Source organism: Bos grunniens, chromosome 1 (genome assembly GCF_055505025.1).
Source record: "Bos grunniens cultivar Pamir isolate PY7600 chromosome 1, Bosgru_T2T1.0, whole genome shotgun sequence".
Lineage (NCBI taxonomy): Eukaryota > Metazoa > Chordata > Mammalia > Artiodactyla > Bovidae > Bos > Bos grunniens.
The window spans coordinates 73,100,020-73,119,218 of NC_141165.1; the positions used below are offsets into that span (position 1 = coordinate 73,100,020).

General features: G+C 37.7%; 1 protein-coding gene across 16 annotated transcripts in view; it reads left to right on the forward strand.

The window, feature by feature from the left end:
* ATP11B (ATPase phospholipid transporting 11B (putative)) overlaps positions 1-19,199 on the forward strand; it is a 121,137-nt gene that overhangs the window by 18,311 nt on the left and 83,627 nt on the right. For 10 of the 16 annotated variants that reach the window (XR_015162202.1, XR_015162205.1, XR_015162201.1 and 7 more), the window contains exons 2-4: positions 4,933-5,049; positions 14,500-14,589; positions 16,256-16,336. Coding sequence is in view for 8 of the 16 variants with exons in the window: in XM_086395804.1 (XP_086251930.1) it covers positions 4,933-5,049; positions 14,500-14,589; positions 16,256-16,336 (288 nt within the window). In the remaining 8 variants the exon portion in view is untranslated. Of the gene's footprint in view, positions 1-4,932; positions 5,050-14,499; positions 14,590-15,873; positions 16,017-16,255; positions 16,337-19,199 lie in introns of all 16 variants that reach the window. The other 6 variants (XR_015162212.1, XR_015162213.1, XM_086395850.1 and 3 more) reach the window with 2 other exon arrangements.

The following is a 19,199-nucleotide window of genomic DNA, read 5'->3' on the forward strand; positions in this document are numbered from 1 at the left end:
TGCGCTTTCACTGCTGTGAACCAGGTTCAATCCCTGGTCAGGGAACTGAGATCCTGCAGTGTGGCCAGAATTAAAAAAAAAAAAAATTTTAATGCGTGTATACGCAAATTTGCATATAATTTCAGAGACACAGGCCTGACGCCCTGCTCTAAGTCACCTTTCTCATTTTTGGACAGTTTTATTTATTTATTTTATTTAGTTCATGCCTATGTGAATTTGTGGCAGAGAAGATGATGTTCATGTATTGAAGTTATAGGTTTAATTTCCATGAGGAACGCCTGCTGCTGCTGCTAAGTCGCTTCAGTCGTGTCTGACTCTATGCGACCCCATAGACGGCAGCCCACCAGACTCCACTGTCTCTGGGATTCTCCAGGCAAGAACACTGGAGTGGGTTGCCATTTCCTTCTCCAATGCGTGAAAGTGAAGTCGCTCAGTCGTGTCTGACACTTAGCGACCCCGTGGACTGCAGCCTACCAGGCTCCTCCGTCCATGGGATTTTCCAGGCAAGAGTACTGGAGTGGGGTGCCATTGCCTTCTCCGAGGAACGCCTAGCTATCCTTATACTGTAGTCACAAATATAAAATCTAAGTATTTGGTGTGTGTAAAAAAAATACACCCACATGTATATACATGCCACTGATTATAACAAAATTGGATAAGGTCATTTGAATTAATCACTGGAGAAACAATTCAGAATGCTTAAGTGGGTATTATAGCCTCTTTGGGAATAAGGAAAGACGTGCTATCATTATTTTCCTTTTGGTATTGTCATCTTATATGATTTCCTGAAATATGGTGATACTGAATTTAAAATTCAGTTTAATTTAAAACTGATTTTTGGGACATTTCAATATATCTTCCTGAAGTAATTGTAGAAATCTCAGGAGTTCCAGCATTTGTGTGTGATCACTGGTTCATTCAGTAGAGAGGGATGGAGAATGAGCATTTGCTTCCTGTAAAGAGCATGCATTTATATATAGTATATTCATACTATGAAATATGAGAGGTTGTAGTACTAATATCATTGTATATTTTGGGGTAAGGTCTTAGATTCTTTGTTTTTTGTTTAACTTTAGATGTACGTAGTAATAATCTTTGGATTTAGCAAAAAGAATTTTGTATCCGTGGTTCTCAGTCTCAGTTGTCTTGACATCTTAAAGATTTATATCTTTATATAAATTTGCTCAGATTTGCTCTTTTTTCGTTTATCTCAGAAGCTTTACATGCATGGTGTATAACTTAGGATCTAGGTTAACATGATTACAGAGTGGATACAGAATAAGTATGTTCCGTGGAGTCTAGCACTGCAGTTACCTGTGTGTGTCTCTTCTTGTCTTATGTACTGTATAGACAAACTTCTGGTGGACCCTCTTTGAGAAACACAGTCATAGGCTACAGCAGTAGCATTCAGACTGTTCATCTATTTACTGTGTTGGAGCATATTATGATTTGTTTGCATATTTAATAAGTCATATTATCCTTCACGGCTTAACATAGTGCTTAATCTCAGTAGATAGTTGTTGGTTGAATAAATGGTATACATCTTTAAATGATTATGATATTCCAGATAGACCAGTGAGTTCCAACTCTGATTTTGAAACCTGCCTTTTTCTCCCATGAATTATTATAGGGCACAGTTATGAAATGTTTAAAAGAAAATTGATGAGGAAAATAAATATGTGCCACATTTTATCCTTAAACTGATTTTGAAATCAGATACATAATGGCACATTCACATCCACAAAGTGTGGTCATCACTTTAAATAGCATAACAGATAAAATAAAACTTCATTTCTTAATGGTGCATACAAATACATATAATTTGCACCATTGTGTGCTAACTGTTTCTAAAATCACAAAGTAGATTGTTTAAAACCATGAACAACAGCCATTGAAACCCAAACATAGCACTACTACTATTCTAATGTACTAAACAAAATATTCCCCTAGGTAATATGGGAATCTCCACTATCCTATGTTTGTCTGTACTTAATGGAAATTTTACAGGAATGCCAAGCATGGAAAGGCAGCCATATTATTTAGTAGATTACTAGCTTAAGAGCACTTAAATTATAAAAGTGGATCATTGTAGTTTATGAATACCAAGTTTAATTGATCTCTTAATAACTTCATAGTACTAGTAAATAGCCCTTGACCATCATGAAAAACATGTAAATCTAAGAAAATTTGAATCATTGCTGTTAGAAACAAAAAAGGTCCTGCATTTGGTGATTGCTTTCAACCTGTGAGCGCTTCACTATGGCTCAGACAGTAAAGACTGCCTGCAATGCTAGGAGACCTGGGTTTGATCTCTGGGTCGGGAAGATCCCTGGAGAAGGAAAGGGTAACCCACTCCAGTATTCTTGCCTGGAAAATTTCATGGACAGAGGAGCCTGGTGGGCTACAGTCCATGGGGTTCCAAAGAGTCGGACATGACTGAATGCTTTCACTTCAACCTGTCAAGGGTTCCCCGATCAAAGAAGTTTTGAAGATTTACTTGCCATTCTGCAAAAACGGAAATATAGACCAACGGAACAAGATAGAAAACCCAGAAATAAACCCATGTACCTCTGGGTATCTTATTTTTGACAAAGGAGGCAAGAATGTACAATGGGGCAAAGACAGCCTCTTCAATAAGTCGTGCTGGGAAAACTGGACAGCTACATGTAAAAGAATGAAATTAGAACACTTCCTAACACCATACACAAAGATAAAATAAAAATGGAATAAAGACCTAAGTGTAAGACCAGAAACTATAAAACTCTTAGAGGAAAACATAGGCAGAACACTCGATGATATAAATCAAACCAAGACCCTCTATAACCTACCTCCCAGAATAATGGAAATAAAAACAAAAGTAAACAAGTGGGACCTGATTAAACTTGAAAGCTTTGCACAGCAAAAGAAACTATAAGCAAGGTGAAACACAACCCTCAGAATGGGAGAAAATAACAGCAAATGAAACAACTGACAAAGGATTAATTTCCAAAGTATACAAGCAGCTCATACAACTCAATACCAGAAAAACAAACAGCCCAATCAAAAAGTGGGATAAAGATCTAAACAAACATTTTTCCAAAGAAGACATACAGATGGCTAACAAACACATGAAAAGATGCTGAGTATCACTCATTCGTAGAGAAATGCAAATCAAAGATACAGTGAGATTTCACCTCACACCAGTCACAATGACCCTCATCAAAAAGTCTACAAACAATAAATGCTGAGGAGGGTGTGGAGAAAGGGAACCATCTTTCACTATTGGTGGGAATGTAATTGATACAGCTACTATGGAAGGATGGTATGTAGATTCCTTAAAAATCTAGGAATAAAACCACCATATAACCCCCAAGGAAGCCAAAATTGAAAAAGACACATCTGTCCCATTGTTCATTGCAGCACTATTTACAATAGCTAGAACATGGAAGCAACCTAGATGTCCATCAACAGATGAATGGATAAGAAATTGTTGTACATATACACAGTGGAATATTACTCAGCCATAAAAAGGAATGCATTTGAGTAAGTTCTAAAGAGGTGGATGAACCTGGAGCCTATTATACAGGTAAAGTAAGTCAGAGAAAGATAAATATCATATACTAACACATATATTCAGAATCTAGAAAGATGGTACCAAAGAATTTGTTTGCAGGGCATCAATGGAGAAATAGAGACCAGAGTTATGAACATGGAGAGAGGGGAGAAGAGGGTGAGATATATGGAGACAGTAACATGGAAACTTACATTACCATATGTAGAATAGATAGCTAATGGGAATTTGCTGTATGTCTCAGGAAACTCAGATAGGGGCTCTGTATCAACCTAGAGGGGTGGGATGGGAAGGGAGATGGGAGGTAGGTTCAAGAGGGAAGGGACATATGTATACCTGTGGCTGATTCACGTTGAGTTTTGACAGAAACAACAAAATTCTGTACAGCAATTATCCTTCAATTAAAAAATAAATTTTTTAAAAATAAAAAGATTTACTTGCCACTTTGAAAAAGAGTGTAATATTGTAGGAATGAAGTATCAGTATTCTTGTCACCAAGGCAAACCTTTCCACTGGAGATGATTACTAAATGTACCTTAATTGAATGTCTTCTAAATTTGAAGCCAGAATTATAACATATTAATATACCCACATGTGAGAGAGTCGATTGATAATGTAACTAGCATGAAGAAATGCTTGTATGGACTGAATCTGGGCTATACAGTGCATTTTTAAGTTCTCTGGGAACAAAGCTCTTTGAAACCGAGTTGATCTGGGTGTAAAATAAAATGTAAGCCTTTGTCATCAGACATGGTAGGTGCTGACTAGGCCTTAGCTACGCTGGGCTTCTGCATCACTGACTAGGAATCAGAAAAAGACTAGGAAAAGAGAAAAGCAAGGAACTAGGAAAGAGGATAGCAAGGAACCCCAGGAATGAAAGAGAAGGAAAGAAGCCTTCACGAACTTCTGTAGATCTTCTGTATGATTATTCTTTTCTTGTGGTTGCATCTCTGACAAAGAATGGACTGTTTTTCATTACCAGAGGTTATTGCCTAGTTAGTTTATATCTAAAGAAAATGTACCTGTTTACTTTGAAAGGGGCTTCCCTGTTGGCCCAGCTGGTAAAAAGTCCTCCTGCAATGCAGGAGACCTGGGTTTGATCCCTGGGTTAGAAAGATCCCCTGGAGAAGGGAAAGACTACCCACACCAGTATTCTGGCCTGGAGAATTCCATGGAGTGTATAGTCCATGGGATCGCAAAGAGTCGGACAAGAGTGAACTTTCACTTTTTTTGAAAGAAAAAGAAATGGCTTAAATACATTAACCCTATATACAGTTCAAGGCAAGTGATAGGTATAATAGGATCAATTAAAAAGTACCACCAGTAAAGAATCATGACAACTAACTTTTCTGACAGTTATTTTTCTTTTGCTTTGCTTTTAGGGTTTTGACCCACCACATCAAAGTGACACAAGAACTATTTACATAGCCAACAGGTTTCCTCAGTATGGCCATTATACACCTCAGAAATTTATAGATAACCGGATCATTTCATCTAAGGTAAGAATTAACACTTCTATCATTAAAACTGTGGTTATGTACTGCTTTAAAAAGTGATTTGTTTGTGTAGTATACATTTATATCCTTAAAAATACAGGGAAATGGTGGTTGGTAGATGTATCTTAACCAAAATTGTAAACTGTAAAATAAAAAGAGTTGCTGGTTCCTAATGTCAGATAGCCAGTATTCCAAAAGGTACCCTTAGTTTAAACTAAGGAAGGAATTAAACTAAGGGAACTAAGGAGGCAATTGAACTAAGGAACTTACTTCTATACCATATGCCAGGCACTGTATTAGGTACTTCTTGTACTATTTAATCCTTACAACAACTTTAATATATGTTTAATGAGTGTTTGTTATACTCATTTTATATCAGTTTCTCCAACTGAAGTGCTGGAAAATAATTTACCCAGGGATGTTAGGAGTTTGAACTCAGTTCTGTGTGACTTTAAAGCCTGACTTCCTCTAATTTTATCATTCTTCTATAAACATTTTATAGTACAAAAGAACCTACTCATTCTTACATATTCTTCCTTGTTTCATTTTTTTTTCCTGTGGCATTTTGAAGCTGTCTTAGTCTATTTTGAAGCTGAAGATTATAGAATAATGCTATCATCTGTCATGACGGATATGTTTTCCTTGCTGTCTAATATGATAACCATTAGCCACATAGGGCTGTTTAGACCTTGAAATATAGTATGTAATTGAGGAAGTTAATTTTTAATTTTGATTTATTTTAAATTGTCAATAGCCACATGTGACTAGTGGCTACCTCACTGGACAATGCAGTTATAGAGGATGTGAGTCAGAAACTGAGGGTAAAGTTCTTTAAGCATTGTTGTTGTTCAGTCACCCAGTCGTGTCTGACTCTTCGCTACCCCATGGAGTGCAGCACTCTAGGCCTCTCTGTCCCTCACCATCTCCCAAAGTTTGCCCAGGTTCATGTCGATTGCATTGGTGATGCCATCCATCTGTCTCATCCTCTGACACCCTCTTTGCCTTCTGTCCTCAATCTTTCCCAGCATCGGGAACTTTTCCAGTGAGTCAACTGTTCACAGCAAATGACCAAAATACTGGAGTTTCAGCTTCAGCATCAGTCCTCCCAAATCAGCAGGGTTTATTTCCCTTAAGATTGACTGGCTTGATCTCCTTGCTGTTCAAGGGACTCTCAGGAGTCCTCCAACACCACAGTTCACAGGCATCTTTGAGCATGTGTGTTTTTGTTAGTCACTCAGTCGTGTCCACTCTTTGTGAGCCCAGGGACTATAGCCTACCAGGCTCCTCTGTCCATGGAATTTCCTAGGCAAAAGTGCTGGAGTAGGTTGCCATTTCCTTTTCCAGGGGATCTTCTCGACCTAGGAATCAAACCCAAGTCTCCTGCATTGCAGGCAAATTCTTTACCATCTGAGCTACCAGGGAAGTCAGGATAATAGAGGAGCTTTAGATAAATGACATATTTCTTAGTAAGTGATGGAAGAAATAAAAGTCCTTCTTGAAAACAAAATTTTTTAAACACTAGGTGTAATACCCTAGTAAAATAATGCTCAAAATTCTCCAAGCCAGGCTTCAGCAATATGTGAACCGTGAACTTCCTGATGTTCAAGCTGATTTTAGAAAAGGCAGAGGAACCAGAGATCAAATTGCCAACATCCACTGGATCATGGAAAAAGCAAGAGAGTTCCCGAAAAACATCTATTTCTGCTTTATTGACTATGGCAAAGCCTTTGACTGTGTGGATCACAATAAACTGTGGAAAATTTTGAGAGAGATGGGAATACCAGACCACCTGACCTGCCTCTTGAGAAATATGTATGCAGGTCAGGAAGCAACAGTTAGAACTGTACATGGAACCACAGACTGGTTCCAAATAGGAAAAGGAGTAGGTCAAGGCTGTATGTTATCACCCTGCTTATTTAATTTATATGCAGAGTACATCATGAGAAATGCTGGACTGGAAGAAACACAAACTGGAATCAAGATTGCCAGGAGAAATATCAATAACCTCAGATATGCAGATGACACCACCCTTATGGCAGAAAGTGAAGAGGATCTAAAAAGCCTCTTGATGAAAGTGAAAGAGGAGAGTGAAAAAGTTGGCTTAAAGCTCAACATTCAGAAAACTAAGATCATGGCATCCAGTCCCATCACTTCATGGGAAATAGATGGGGAAACAGTGGAAACAGTGGCAGACTTTATTTTTGGGGGCTCCAAAATCACTGCAGATGGTGACTGCAGCCATGAAATTCAAAGATGCTTACTCCTTGGAAGGAAAGTTATGACCAACCTAGATAGCATATTCAAAAGCAGAGACATTACTTTGCCAACAAAGGTCCGTCTAGTCAAGGCTATGGTTTTTCCAGTGGTCATGTATGGATGTGAAAATTGGACTGTGAAGAAGGCTGAGCGCCAAAGAATTGATGCTTTTGAACTGTGGTGTTGGAGAAGACTCTTGAGAGTCCCTTGGACTGCAAGGAGATCCAACCAGTCCATTCTGAAGGAGATCAGCCCTGGGATTTCTTTGGAGGGAATGATGCTAAAGCTGAAACTCCAGTACTTTGGCCACCTCATGTGAAGAGTTGACTCATTGGAAAAGACTCTGATGCTGGGAGGGATTGGGAGCAGGAGAAGGGGACGACAGAGGATGAGATGGCTGGATGGCATCACTGTCTCGATGGACGGGAGTCTGAGTGAACTCTGGGAGTTGGTGATGGACAGGAAGGCCTGGAGTGCTGCGATTCATGGGGTCGCAAAGAGTTGGACACGACTGAGCGACTGAACTGAACTGATAACTTATATACAATAAAATTCACTAATTTGATGAATTTTGACAAATGTATAGCATATGACCACCATCATTAAGATACAGAATACGTTTGTCACTCCAAAAAGTTAGTGGCCATTCTCCCTTCTCTTCACCTCCAACAATTGCAACTGATCTGCTTTCTGTAGTTATAGTTTTGTCTTTCTAGAATGTCATGAACAATGCACTGTAGGAGTCTTGTGTCTGATTTCTTTTCACTTAACACAGTACTGTTGAGAACGATCTTTGTTGCTACAAGTGTCAGAATCTGTGTTCATTTCCTTTTTAGTGCATATTAGTTATCACCATAGGTTTGGATAGTTTATGTTCTGAATTTGGGTCATTTTCCTTGGAGGGTTTCACTACTAGTATTTTCCCCTTAAGTTTCCAGTTGCTTTTCTAGCCCTGAGCTCTAAATCTTTGTCGTATTTTGTTGATAAGGGAGTACTTTTCCCTACTCTTTGACTACCATAGCTATGTGAGTTGGATAGTATCTCCAGGCTAAGAAGCCGTTGCTTATAATTCATACACCTTCCATTTGTAATTTTTTTTAAGTTAAACTCTCTTCATGTTTCTATCTATATTTTGGACACATTCCAAGGTTTTAAATAGTTGTTTTAATCTAGTTTTCATAATTCTTATCTGCTAGGAGTTCACTTAAATTGTCTTATCTGCTAGGAGTTCACTTAAATTGAAGAAAGTAGGGAGACCATTCAGGTATGACCTGAATGAAATACCTAACAATTATACAGTGAAAGTGAGAAATAGATAAGGGACTAGACTTGATAGACAGAGTACCTGATGAACTATGGACGGAGAGTTCGTGACATTGTACAGGAGACAGGGATCAAGACCATCCCCAAGAAAAAGAAATGCAAAAAAGCAAAATGGCTGTCTGAGGAGGCCTTATAAATAGCTGTGAAAAGAAGAGAAGCAAAAAGCAAAGGAGAAAAGGAAAAATACCAATTTGAATGCAGAGTTCCCAAGAATAGCAAGGAGAGATAAGAAAGCCTTCCTCAGTGATCAATACAAAGAAATAGAGGAAAACAATAGAATGGCAAAGACTAGAGATCTCTTCAAGAAAATTAGAGATACCAAGGGACCATTTCATGCAAAGATGGGCTCAATAAAGGACAGAAATGGTATGGACCTAACAGTAGCAGAAGATATTAAGAAGAGGTGGCAAGAATACACAGAAGAACTATACAAAAAGTTCTTCATGACCCAGATAATCATGATGGTGTGATCACTCACTTAGAGCCAGACATCCTGGAGTGTGAAGTCAAGTGGGCCTTAGGAAGCATCACTACGAACAAAGCTAGTGGAGGTGATAGAATTACAGCTGAGTTATTATCAAATCCTAAAAGATGATGCTGTGAAAGTGCTGCACTCAGTATGCCAGCAAATTTGGAAAACTCAGCAGTGGCCACAGGACTGGAAAAGGTCAGTTTTCATTCCAGTCCCAAAGAAAGGCAATGCCAAAGAACGCTCAAATTACTACACAGTTGCACATCTCACACGCTAGCAAAGTGATGCTCAAAATTCTCCAAGCCAGGCTTCAACAATACTTGCACTGTGAACTTCCAGATGTTCAAGCTGGTTTTAGAAAAGGCAGAGGAATCAGAAATCAAATTGCCAACATCTGTTGGATCATCAAAAAAGCAAGAGAGTTCCAGAAAAGCATCTATTTCTGATTTATTGACTATGCCAAAGCCTTTGTGTGGATCACAACAAACTGTGGAAAATTCTTAAAGAGATGGGAATACCAGACAACCTGATGTGCCTCTTGAGATATCTGTACACGGGTCAAGAAGCAACAGTTAAAACTGGACGTGGGACAACAGAATAGTTCCAAATAGGAAAAGGAGTACATCAAGCCTGTATGTTATCACCCTGCTTATTCAACTTATATGCAGAGAACATCATGAGAAACGCTGGGCTGGAAGAAGCACAAGTTGGAATCAAGATTGCTGCAAGGACTATCAGTAACCTCAGATATGCAGATGACATCACCCTTATGGCAGAAAGTGAAGAACTAAAGAGCCTCTTGAGGAGAGTGAAAAAGTTGGCTTAAAGCTCAACATGCAGAGCTCTAAGATCATGGCATCCGATCCCATCACTTCATGGCAAATAGATGGGGAAACAGTGGCAGACTTTATTTTTTGGGCTCCAGAATCACTGCAGATGGTGACTGCAGCCATGAAATTAAAAGACACTTACTCTTTGGAAGAAAAGTTAGGACCAACCTAGACAGCATATTAAGAAGCAGAGACATTACTTTGCCAACAAAGTAATTGTCTAGTCAAGGCCATGATTTTTCCAATAGTCATGTATGGATGTGAGAGTTGGACTATAAAGAAAGCTGAGTGCCAAAGAATGGATGCTTTTGGACTGTGGTGTTGGAGAAGACTCTTGAGAGTCCCTTGGATAGCAAGGAGATCCAACCAGTCCATCCTAAAGGAAATCAGTCCTGAATATTCATTGGAAGAACTGATGTTGAAGCTGAAACTCCAATACTTTGGCCACCTGATGCGAAGAACTTACTCATTTGAAAAGCCCCTGACGCTGGGAAAGATCGAAGGTGGCTGGGGTGGGGGCGAAGAGGACGACAGAGGATGAGATGGCTGGATGGCATCAGTGACTCCATGGACATGAGTTTGAGTGAACTCCAGGAGTTGGTGATGGAAAGGGAGGCCTGGCGTGCTGCAGTCCATGGGGTCACAAAGAGTCAGACAGGACTGAGCAACTGAACTGAGGAGTTCACAGTCTGTTGATACTTGAAACTGAGTTTCCTGGAAAACTTTTGAGATTAAATATATGAATGTTTTGATATTCAGTCAAATGTAGTAGTATTAGGTTTGGTGTTTTTGACCAGGTTTCAGAAATGTAGACTTTTAAATAAATGTTGCCTTTTTTCACGTACATGAAGACTGTCTTTCTCATTACTCCTCTATTATTATTCCACTAATGTTTTTTAAAACTTCCAAACCAGATTACCTGCTATTCCATAAACTCATGTTTAACTTCCCTACCACCTTGCCTTTGCTATGATTTTGTTTTGATAACCTCAGTTTTTAAGAACGTAAGTTGTATATTTTTGCAGAGAAAGTAGATATCATGTTTTTTAACCATATTTCAAGAATGTAGACATTTTATGTGTGTGTGTGCATGTTCAGTCACGTCCGATTCTTTGAGACCCTATGGACTATAGCCCGCCAGGCTTCTCTGCCCATGGGATTTCCCAGGCAAGAATACTGGAGTGGATTGCCGTGGTCTCCTCCAGGGGATCTTCTGGACGCAGGGACTGAATCCGCATCTCCTGCAATGGCAAGCAGATTCTTTACTGCTGAGCCATCAGGGAAGCCCAGATATTTATGTAGGCAGTGTCTGGGGTTTTTTTTGACCATAGTTGAGCCTGGCTTCTCAATGTTCCCTTTTACTACCTTTCTACTCTCCTATTATTTCCCTAGACTCTTTTCAGACTGCATTATCTTCTCTCCCACAAAGCCATGAGGAACTTCCCTCTTCTCTGCCTTTGTTCATTCTTTCTTTCCTTCCTGAAATGTTCTCCGTTTGCCCCCTATTTTCAGCTGTGAGTGGTTCCTCTCTTAAAGCCCATGTTGATTGTGACCTCCTTCATTAAATTTTTCTTGCTTGTTGAATTCTTTGTATATTCCTTCTTTTACTTTATCTTGGAATATAGCTATTGATATAAATATTGTTCTTAATCCTCTCTATTTAAACTTGTTATCTTTGTTTCTCTAATTATGTAGGTGCCTTGCACATTGTAGATGGAAAATATGCCTTTGTTCAATTTAATTCACTATATAGTAACGTCTTATCATAAATTTAAATTTCCTTCCGAAAGATTTAATTTTATGACCATGGTTTCATTTTCTTAACTAATGTCAGACCTTTGAAGGGCAGTGGTAAAGTCATATAGGTAATTGTAGAGAAGATACGCTTCTAGTTCATTTTTCTTAACTGTTATTACATAATTAAAATAATTTTAAAGCATAATGAATTATTATTTTCCTTAGAAGATTTTCATGTGTTTAAATATTATTCTACTTGAGTGCCTTCTCTGTGTATGACAGGACCAGCACAGAATTTAGACTCAGTCTACTAATGTTTACCTGAAAACAACAATTCCCAACATTTATAAGCTAGCTCATGAGAAGTTTTTGTTTCTTCTCAGTTTTCCATTGTATTATTGACCTAGCCAAAGAAAACATCCTGAAATTAATTATCTTATTGCTAACTTACATATTTAGTTGCTCTTTTCAAAATTCTGAGAGATAAAATGTATTATCACTATTATGAATCAAATAGATTGATGTAAACTTAGAACATTGTCAAGTTAGTTCTTATAAAGTTTTATACAGTTGCTCTGGTGATTAAGAAAGTTGTTGGAAATACTATGACCCTTGTAGGGACAACTGTCTTTTTACTCCAGTTAAGATCAGCTGGTAGTGGTTTGACCCATTGTCTCACGTACACACATTGAGCAGTGACCTCTTTTGGTTCCAGGAAGTATCTGCCTCTCTTCTCTCTAGAGTCGTGAACATGGTTCCCAATCTCAGATTCTAGAACCACTGGTGACACTACAACCACAAGAAAATGTTTCAGGTATCCCAGATTAGGACTGAAAATATAATTCACCTAAGAAAGGCTGTTAGGTATTGTCCTATTCTTCATACACCCTTGAGTCAAATAGGCTTTCATGGGTTCTTCTGGGAACCTAGGCATATTTATAAAATTGTTCATAAGTGAATGTTTCAGGTCTCAAAAAACTGATTAAGGGAATTTCCTGACAGTCCAGTAGTTAGGACTTCTCACTTTCACTGCCGAGAACAAAGGTTCAACCCCTGGTTGGGAAACCAAGATCCTGTAAGCTATACACCAGGGCCAGAAAAAAGAGAAGAAAAAATTGATTAAGAAGTGAATTTCTGACCTACAGAAATTAGAACCATCTTCCATTGTACCACAGAAAATCTTGAATTAGTCAATAACCAGTAAGGCTTCATTCATTACCTGACACCAGGAGAGTTACGGAAAAAAAGTTTTTTCCCATCAGTGTTTATTTGCCTATTTATGTATTCTGCTAGCGTTTTGCTATCTGTGTGCTATAGTGTAAGTGCTGAAGATAGAGCAGTAAATAACACTATGTTCCTAGCCCCGGGGATCTTACATTCTGCTAGGTGAATGGACATTGGGCAAAGTAACAATACTGTAAAATGTTTCCCTATTTTATTTGTAATGGTGTTGTGTGTAGTGAGTGGCACAAGTAAAATTTATATGGTGTTACCCTACCCCCATAATGTAGCATTATAGGCTTATAAACTGATTAATAATATAGCAACAGACACATAGCGATTAGTATGAGCTAGGTTCTGTCCTTGCTGCTGCTGCTAAGTCACTTCAGTCGTGTCTGACTCTGCGACCCCATAGACGGCAGCCCACCAGGGTCCTCCATTCCTGGGACTCTCCAGGCAAGAACACTGGAGTGGGTTGCCATTTCCTTCTCCAGTGCATGAAAGTGTAAAGTGAAAGTGAAGTCACTCAGTCATGTCTGACTCTTAGCGACCCCATGGACTGCAGCCCACCAGGCTCCTCCGTCCATGGGATTTTCCAGGCAAGAATACTGGAGTGGGGTGCCATTGCCTTCTCCGAGGTTCTGTCCTTAGCACTATATAAATATATCAGCTCATTTAATCTTTGTAACAACTTATACAGTATGCTTGTTATAACTGTCCTCATTTTATAGAGCATAGAATGAAGTATAGAGAGATAGATCCAAGGTCCTTCAGTGACCATGAATTAGGATTTAGACCACAGCAGTTGTTAACCTTTTACCATCAATGTTTATAACCATTATACTCTACTATCTCACTGTAAAAATAGACATTGTGACAGATTTTCATGTCCTTTATGAGATTTTCTTCATGGCTATACCAGTGATCACTTAACTAAAGTAATTTTTAATCTTTTTCACATTTCATATCCCATGCGTACCGAGGAGTACTTGAAGAATTATACTGTCTCCTTTGTTTCTGATGAAACCTAAAGAGAATATTTATAAAGTAAACTGAATCCAGTGTTAGCATTTTTATCAACTCCTAATTCATCTTTAAATTTATTTTTATTTATTTGGCTGCCCTGGGTCCTAGTTCTGGCACATGAACTCGTAGTTGCAGCATATGGGTTCTAATTCCCTGACCAGAAATCCAACACAGGTCTCTTGCATTGAAAACGTGGAGTATTAGCCATTGGGCCACCAGGGAAGTCGCTTAATTCATCTTTCAACATTAGGTTTAGTTTTGTGTAATCAAAACCCAAAATAAATTATTAAAATATTATTTTAGATCTGCCATCTCCAACTTCTAAAAAAACTAGGAATTTAATAGCAAAATTGATAGGTTCCTTTATCTCTCTTTTAAAGTTATACTAAAATTGCCAATAAATAGTAAAAGGTAAAAAGTAGAATAAAAGCCCTGAAACTCTAAAAACCAGATAGTTTTTATAGCATCAAGTTACATGAATTTGTGTAAGGGCTTGATATATCTGATGTGTACAAGTTTTCTTATTATTTGTATAAAATACATATTATTTTAAAATATTAACTTATCTTTTTGTTTTTTGTTTTTTAGTATACTGTGTGGAATTTTGTTCCAAAAAATTTATTTGAACAATTCAGAAGAGTGGCAAACTTTTATTTTCTTATTATATTTTTGGTTCAGGTAAGCTTTATCACTCCATAAATTGTTAAGTTGATAGACATGAATGCTAAACATATATCTTCAAGGAAAAGTTAACATTGCATTCTAAACCATGTGACTATGGGACCCATTTTTTTTTTTCTGCAGAGCTTCCCCATTGTATTCAGTGAATACAGTAATGTAAATCACATCCAGATATCTGAAAAATAGCCAGTGAATTTTAAGATCCGTTGTATTTTGTTTTATCACTTATGTGTAATAGTGCTGATAATCATAATTAAAGCCAAGAAAATAGCATCATCCTTTCAAATGTTCTGCCTCAGAAAATAAATACTTTGGCTTTTAATATACAGCACTTGTTTTTGGTACATTTCTGCCTGTGGAACCATCTTTGTACAAAATTAATCTTCCTTTGGTTTTTCTTTTTTTTTAATTTATAGATTTTACTTTTAAAAGTTTTTATTATAATTTCTAAGAATCTCCATGAATATAGATTTTTATCCAGGAGGCCATTTTCTTAACTTAAATCATTGTAAGCTCTTTAGTTTTTAGTTTTTCACATTGTGCTTTTTTTCCCCTAATATCAGAATATCAAGAGAACAGTATGAAACTTGAGTATAAACCAAGATTTAGAATTAGTGATTGTCATTTTCCTTCAAAGAGGTTTTTCTTTTCTGATGATACGTTAGCAGTCTCTTTCAGTGTGGCACTGAATTTTTTTTATAAACTCTGAACTTTTCTCTCCATAGAACCTGGACCTTCAAAAGAAAAAAAACTTGTGAAGTAGTCACCTTAAAGCTTGAGGAAGCTTTTCTTTAATTGCTTCCCTTTGTGAGCGGAAAAGGAACTTCTGGGTTTTTTTTTGTTTGTTTGTTTTTTAATCAGTAGACCATCAGCTTGTTCAGTCAAAAAAATGAGAAATTTACACTTATTACATACAAGTAACATGCATTTGTGAAATTACTGCCTAAGATCAGGAATTCAGCCTGTCTGTGGAATAGAACAAACTTAATTGGCCTAACCAGAGTAAACCAATATTAATAAATTATTAGACCCATGTTCTAAATAACCAAATATAATTACTGCAAATATTTCTTCTAAAGCAGTTTATTGAAACATCAGTTGTATGATTTAGATAATTGCAGCATTGTTTGTTTTCCAAGTTGTACCCCTCTGGCTCTACTAGCTGTAACAAAATCACTTGTAGAAGGAAACCATTTCCCTAGTCCCATTTCTTGTTTTCTCTCCAGTGTGAGTTTATTCTGGATCCCAGAATAAAAATTGACAGATTTTTTTTTTTTTTAGCATTTCTCTGGATGGGCAAAGAAATGTGAATTGAAATTCTGAATAGCTGTAGCTCCCCTCCAAGACAAATACTGAGGAAGACCTTAAGTACTCTATGTGTTAAGAAAGCAGAGAAACTGAGTCCACTCTAGCAGTATTTGTGGGTATGCAATAGATTTAGATAGTCTACTAACCCCATATAATGGCTAACAGTATACTTGTGAAACTGTGAAGTAAACTACATTCACTGCATAATCTCTCTCAAGTTACTTTTTCATCTGAACTATGATACATATTTTGTATAATGTTTTCAGATTTCCCAATAATTATAAGATTCTACATGTTAATAGTGATATGTACAATATAAAATATAATACTCTGCATTCTTTCTTTGTTAATGCAGCTTATGATTGATACACCTACCAGTCCAGTTACCAGTGGACTTCCATTGTTCTTTGTAATAACAGTTACTGCCATAAAGCAGGTATGAAATATTTTATGTTGCTTGCTTTCTTCCCAAGTCATTCAGAAGTTTTCTCCTCCAAAGTAAGATTTATTGTTGCGAAAGTAATTTTCATAAGAAAGCAAATTTAGGGCTTTCCTGGTGGCTCAGAGATAAAGAATCCACCTGCCAAATCAGGAGACATGGGGTCAACCCCTGATCCAGGAAGGTCCCACATGCCATGGGCAACTAAGCTTGTGTATCACAAATTCTAAGCCTGTGCTCTAGAGCCCAGGAATCACAACTACTGAAGCCTGACTGCCCTAGAGCTTGTGCTGTGCAATAGGAGAAGCCACTGCAGTGAGAAGCCCATGCACTGGAGAGTAGCCCCTGTTCCCTGCAACTAGAGAAAAGCCCACACAGCAGTGAAAGACCTAGCACAGCCAAAAAAATAAACAAAATTATAAAAAGAAAAAAAGCAGCAAATTTGTTTGATTCTGCATATGGTAAAAATTAAATTGAGGTAAGCCACTCTTATCAGGTACTTGGTGACTGATGGGATGATTACAATTATTAAAGTATGTTGTTCCTTTAACATACCTAAGAAGTATCCAAAAGCAAGCATTTTGTATGTACAAACCAAGTTATGTGTGAAACAGATTGTTACAGTCGTCTTTGTAGAGTTTGGTAGTATTTAAAGGATATATAATTCAAAGGAAGGGGATATGTTTAGGAGTGAAGCATGTACTTCTGGCATGAAATTTTTGAATAAAAATTGTATAGTGCTTTCCTACTTTTTACAACTTTCTCTGTGAAATTGATTTTTATGTAAAGTTGTACTCTAAGGGAATAGCTTCAACTAGATCTGATTTGATATTAAAATCTAGGTGTAGAAAAACAGTATTATTGGATAAACATGACAAGAAATTTTAAAAATCCCTAGAAACGTCATGTTTATATAGTTACCACTTCTCAAAATATCTGCTCCCTTCCTCTTGAAAGAGTTAATTTGAATTTCCATGTGCCAGTTTGATGTTTTCATTTTGTAAGATTTAAGGATAAGGTTTAAATTGACATAGAAACAAAATTGGCAAACATTTTATAATTCTGAGATGTAGTTTATTTATTACTTATTTGATAAAGGTAAGGGAAGTCTATAAATTAACAGTTAATCTTGTGTGTCTGAATAGCACGCTACTGGAGAAGGCAATGGCACCCCACTCCAGTACTCTTGCCTGGAGAATCCCATGGATGGAGAAGCCTGGTAGGCTGTGGTCCATGGGGTCTCGAAGAGTCTGACACGACTGAGCGACTTCGCTTTCACTTTTCACCTTCACGCATTGGAGAAGGAAATGGCAACCCACTCCAGTGTTCTTGCCTGGAGAATCCCAGGGATGCTGGAGCCTGGTGGGCTGCTGTCTGTGGGGTCACACAGAGTCGGACACGACTGAAGCGACTTAGCAGCAGCAGCAGCAGCTGTAAGTTTGATTTCCCTTTATTCACTGGTCTGTTGGAGACTGCTGCTGCTGCTAAGTCACTTCAGTCGTGTCCGACTCTGTGCGACCCCAGAGATGGCAGCCTACCAGGCTCCCCCCGTCCCTGGGATTCTCCAGGCAAGAACACTGGAGTGGGTTGCCATTTCCTTCTCCAATGCATGAAGGTGAAAAGTGAAAGTTAAGTTGCTCAGTCATGTCCGACTCTTAGCGACCCCATGGACTGCAGCCTTCCAGGCTCCTCCGTCCATGGGATTTTCCAGGCAAGAGTACTGGAGTGGGGTGCCCTTGCCTTCTCCACTGTTGGAGACTAGGATTTGTGTAAGTCAGTAAGCATCCAGATCACTTAATACAATTACATATTCATTTGGTTTTTTAGATGTCATTTATTGCATCAAAGTAACAAATATTTGTCCCTTGGACTTCTTTTTTATATATAATTTCTTCTTTGGTGATTTCATCAAGTCTAGTGGGTCTAAATTTACATGTATCCTGCAACTATGCTCTGAACTCCAGACACACACATAAAACAGTTTGTGCTTGCAAATACAACTATTTCCTCTTGGACACCTTAAACGTTTCCTGACCTGTGTCACTGTCTCATTCACTACTCTGGTCTTTTTGCTTATATCATTTCTCATTCACTACCTATTCTGTTGAATAAATGCTTGTTTTAGGTTGTCTGTCACCTTCATTTGAATGTTTAGTTCTCTGAGGGCAGATACTTTGTTTTATATTATCAGTTTGTTACCAGTGACCAGAACAAGGTTATGCACATATTTGACATGAAATAAATATTTGATAGATGAATAGATGAGTGAGTGAACCTCTTGAATATTTTTAAGAAAGTGTTAAATGTTGAAATACTTCTTTCCTTGGTTTCCCAGTATAAATTTAGCCAAATAAAGAGTGGATTTAGTTGGAATATGATGCTGTAACTAAGTTGAAAAGATGTTGGTGAGTTTATAATATATCTGCCAAAGGAGTGAGTTTAATATAATAATAATAACTTACAACATGTCTCTTTCCAAAGTGAGTCATTTGTCAAGATGGGAGACATTGGAAATGCAGCAGATTTTAAGGATAACATCATCAGTTTAGTTTTGAAATGTTTAATGTTATTTGTGAGACATCAAAATGGAAATATTAAGAATGCATTTGGATATTTAAGTTTATTAGAGTCTGGAAATACAAGCTGGAAATAGAAATTTCAGAATTTTTTGAAGACACAGGGATGAAGAAATCGGGTAGTAGGAAGTAAGAGAAGGGTGAAAAAAGGGCCCGTTAAGATGATATAGAAGGAGCCTCCCATAGTAAACTGAGAAGAAGTAACTGAAGAGGTACTGTGAAAACCAGGAACATGTGTGTGATGAAAACCAAGTAAAGAGAGTGTTTCTAGTAGTAATGAATGC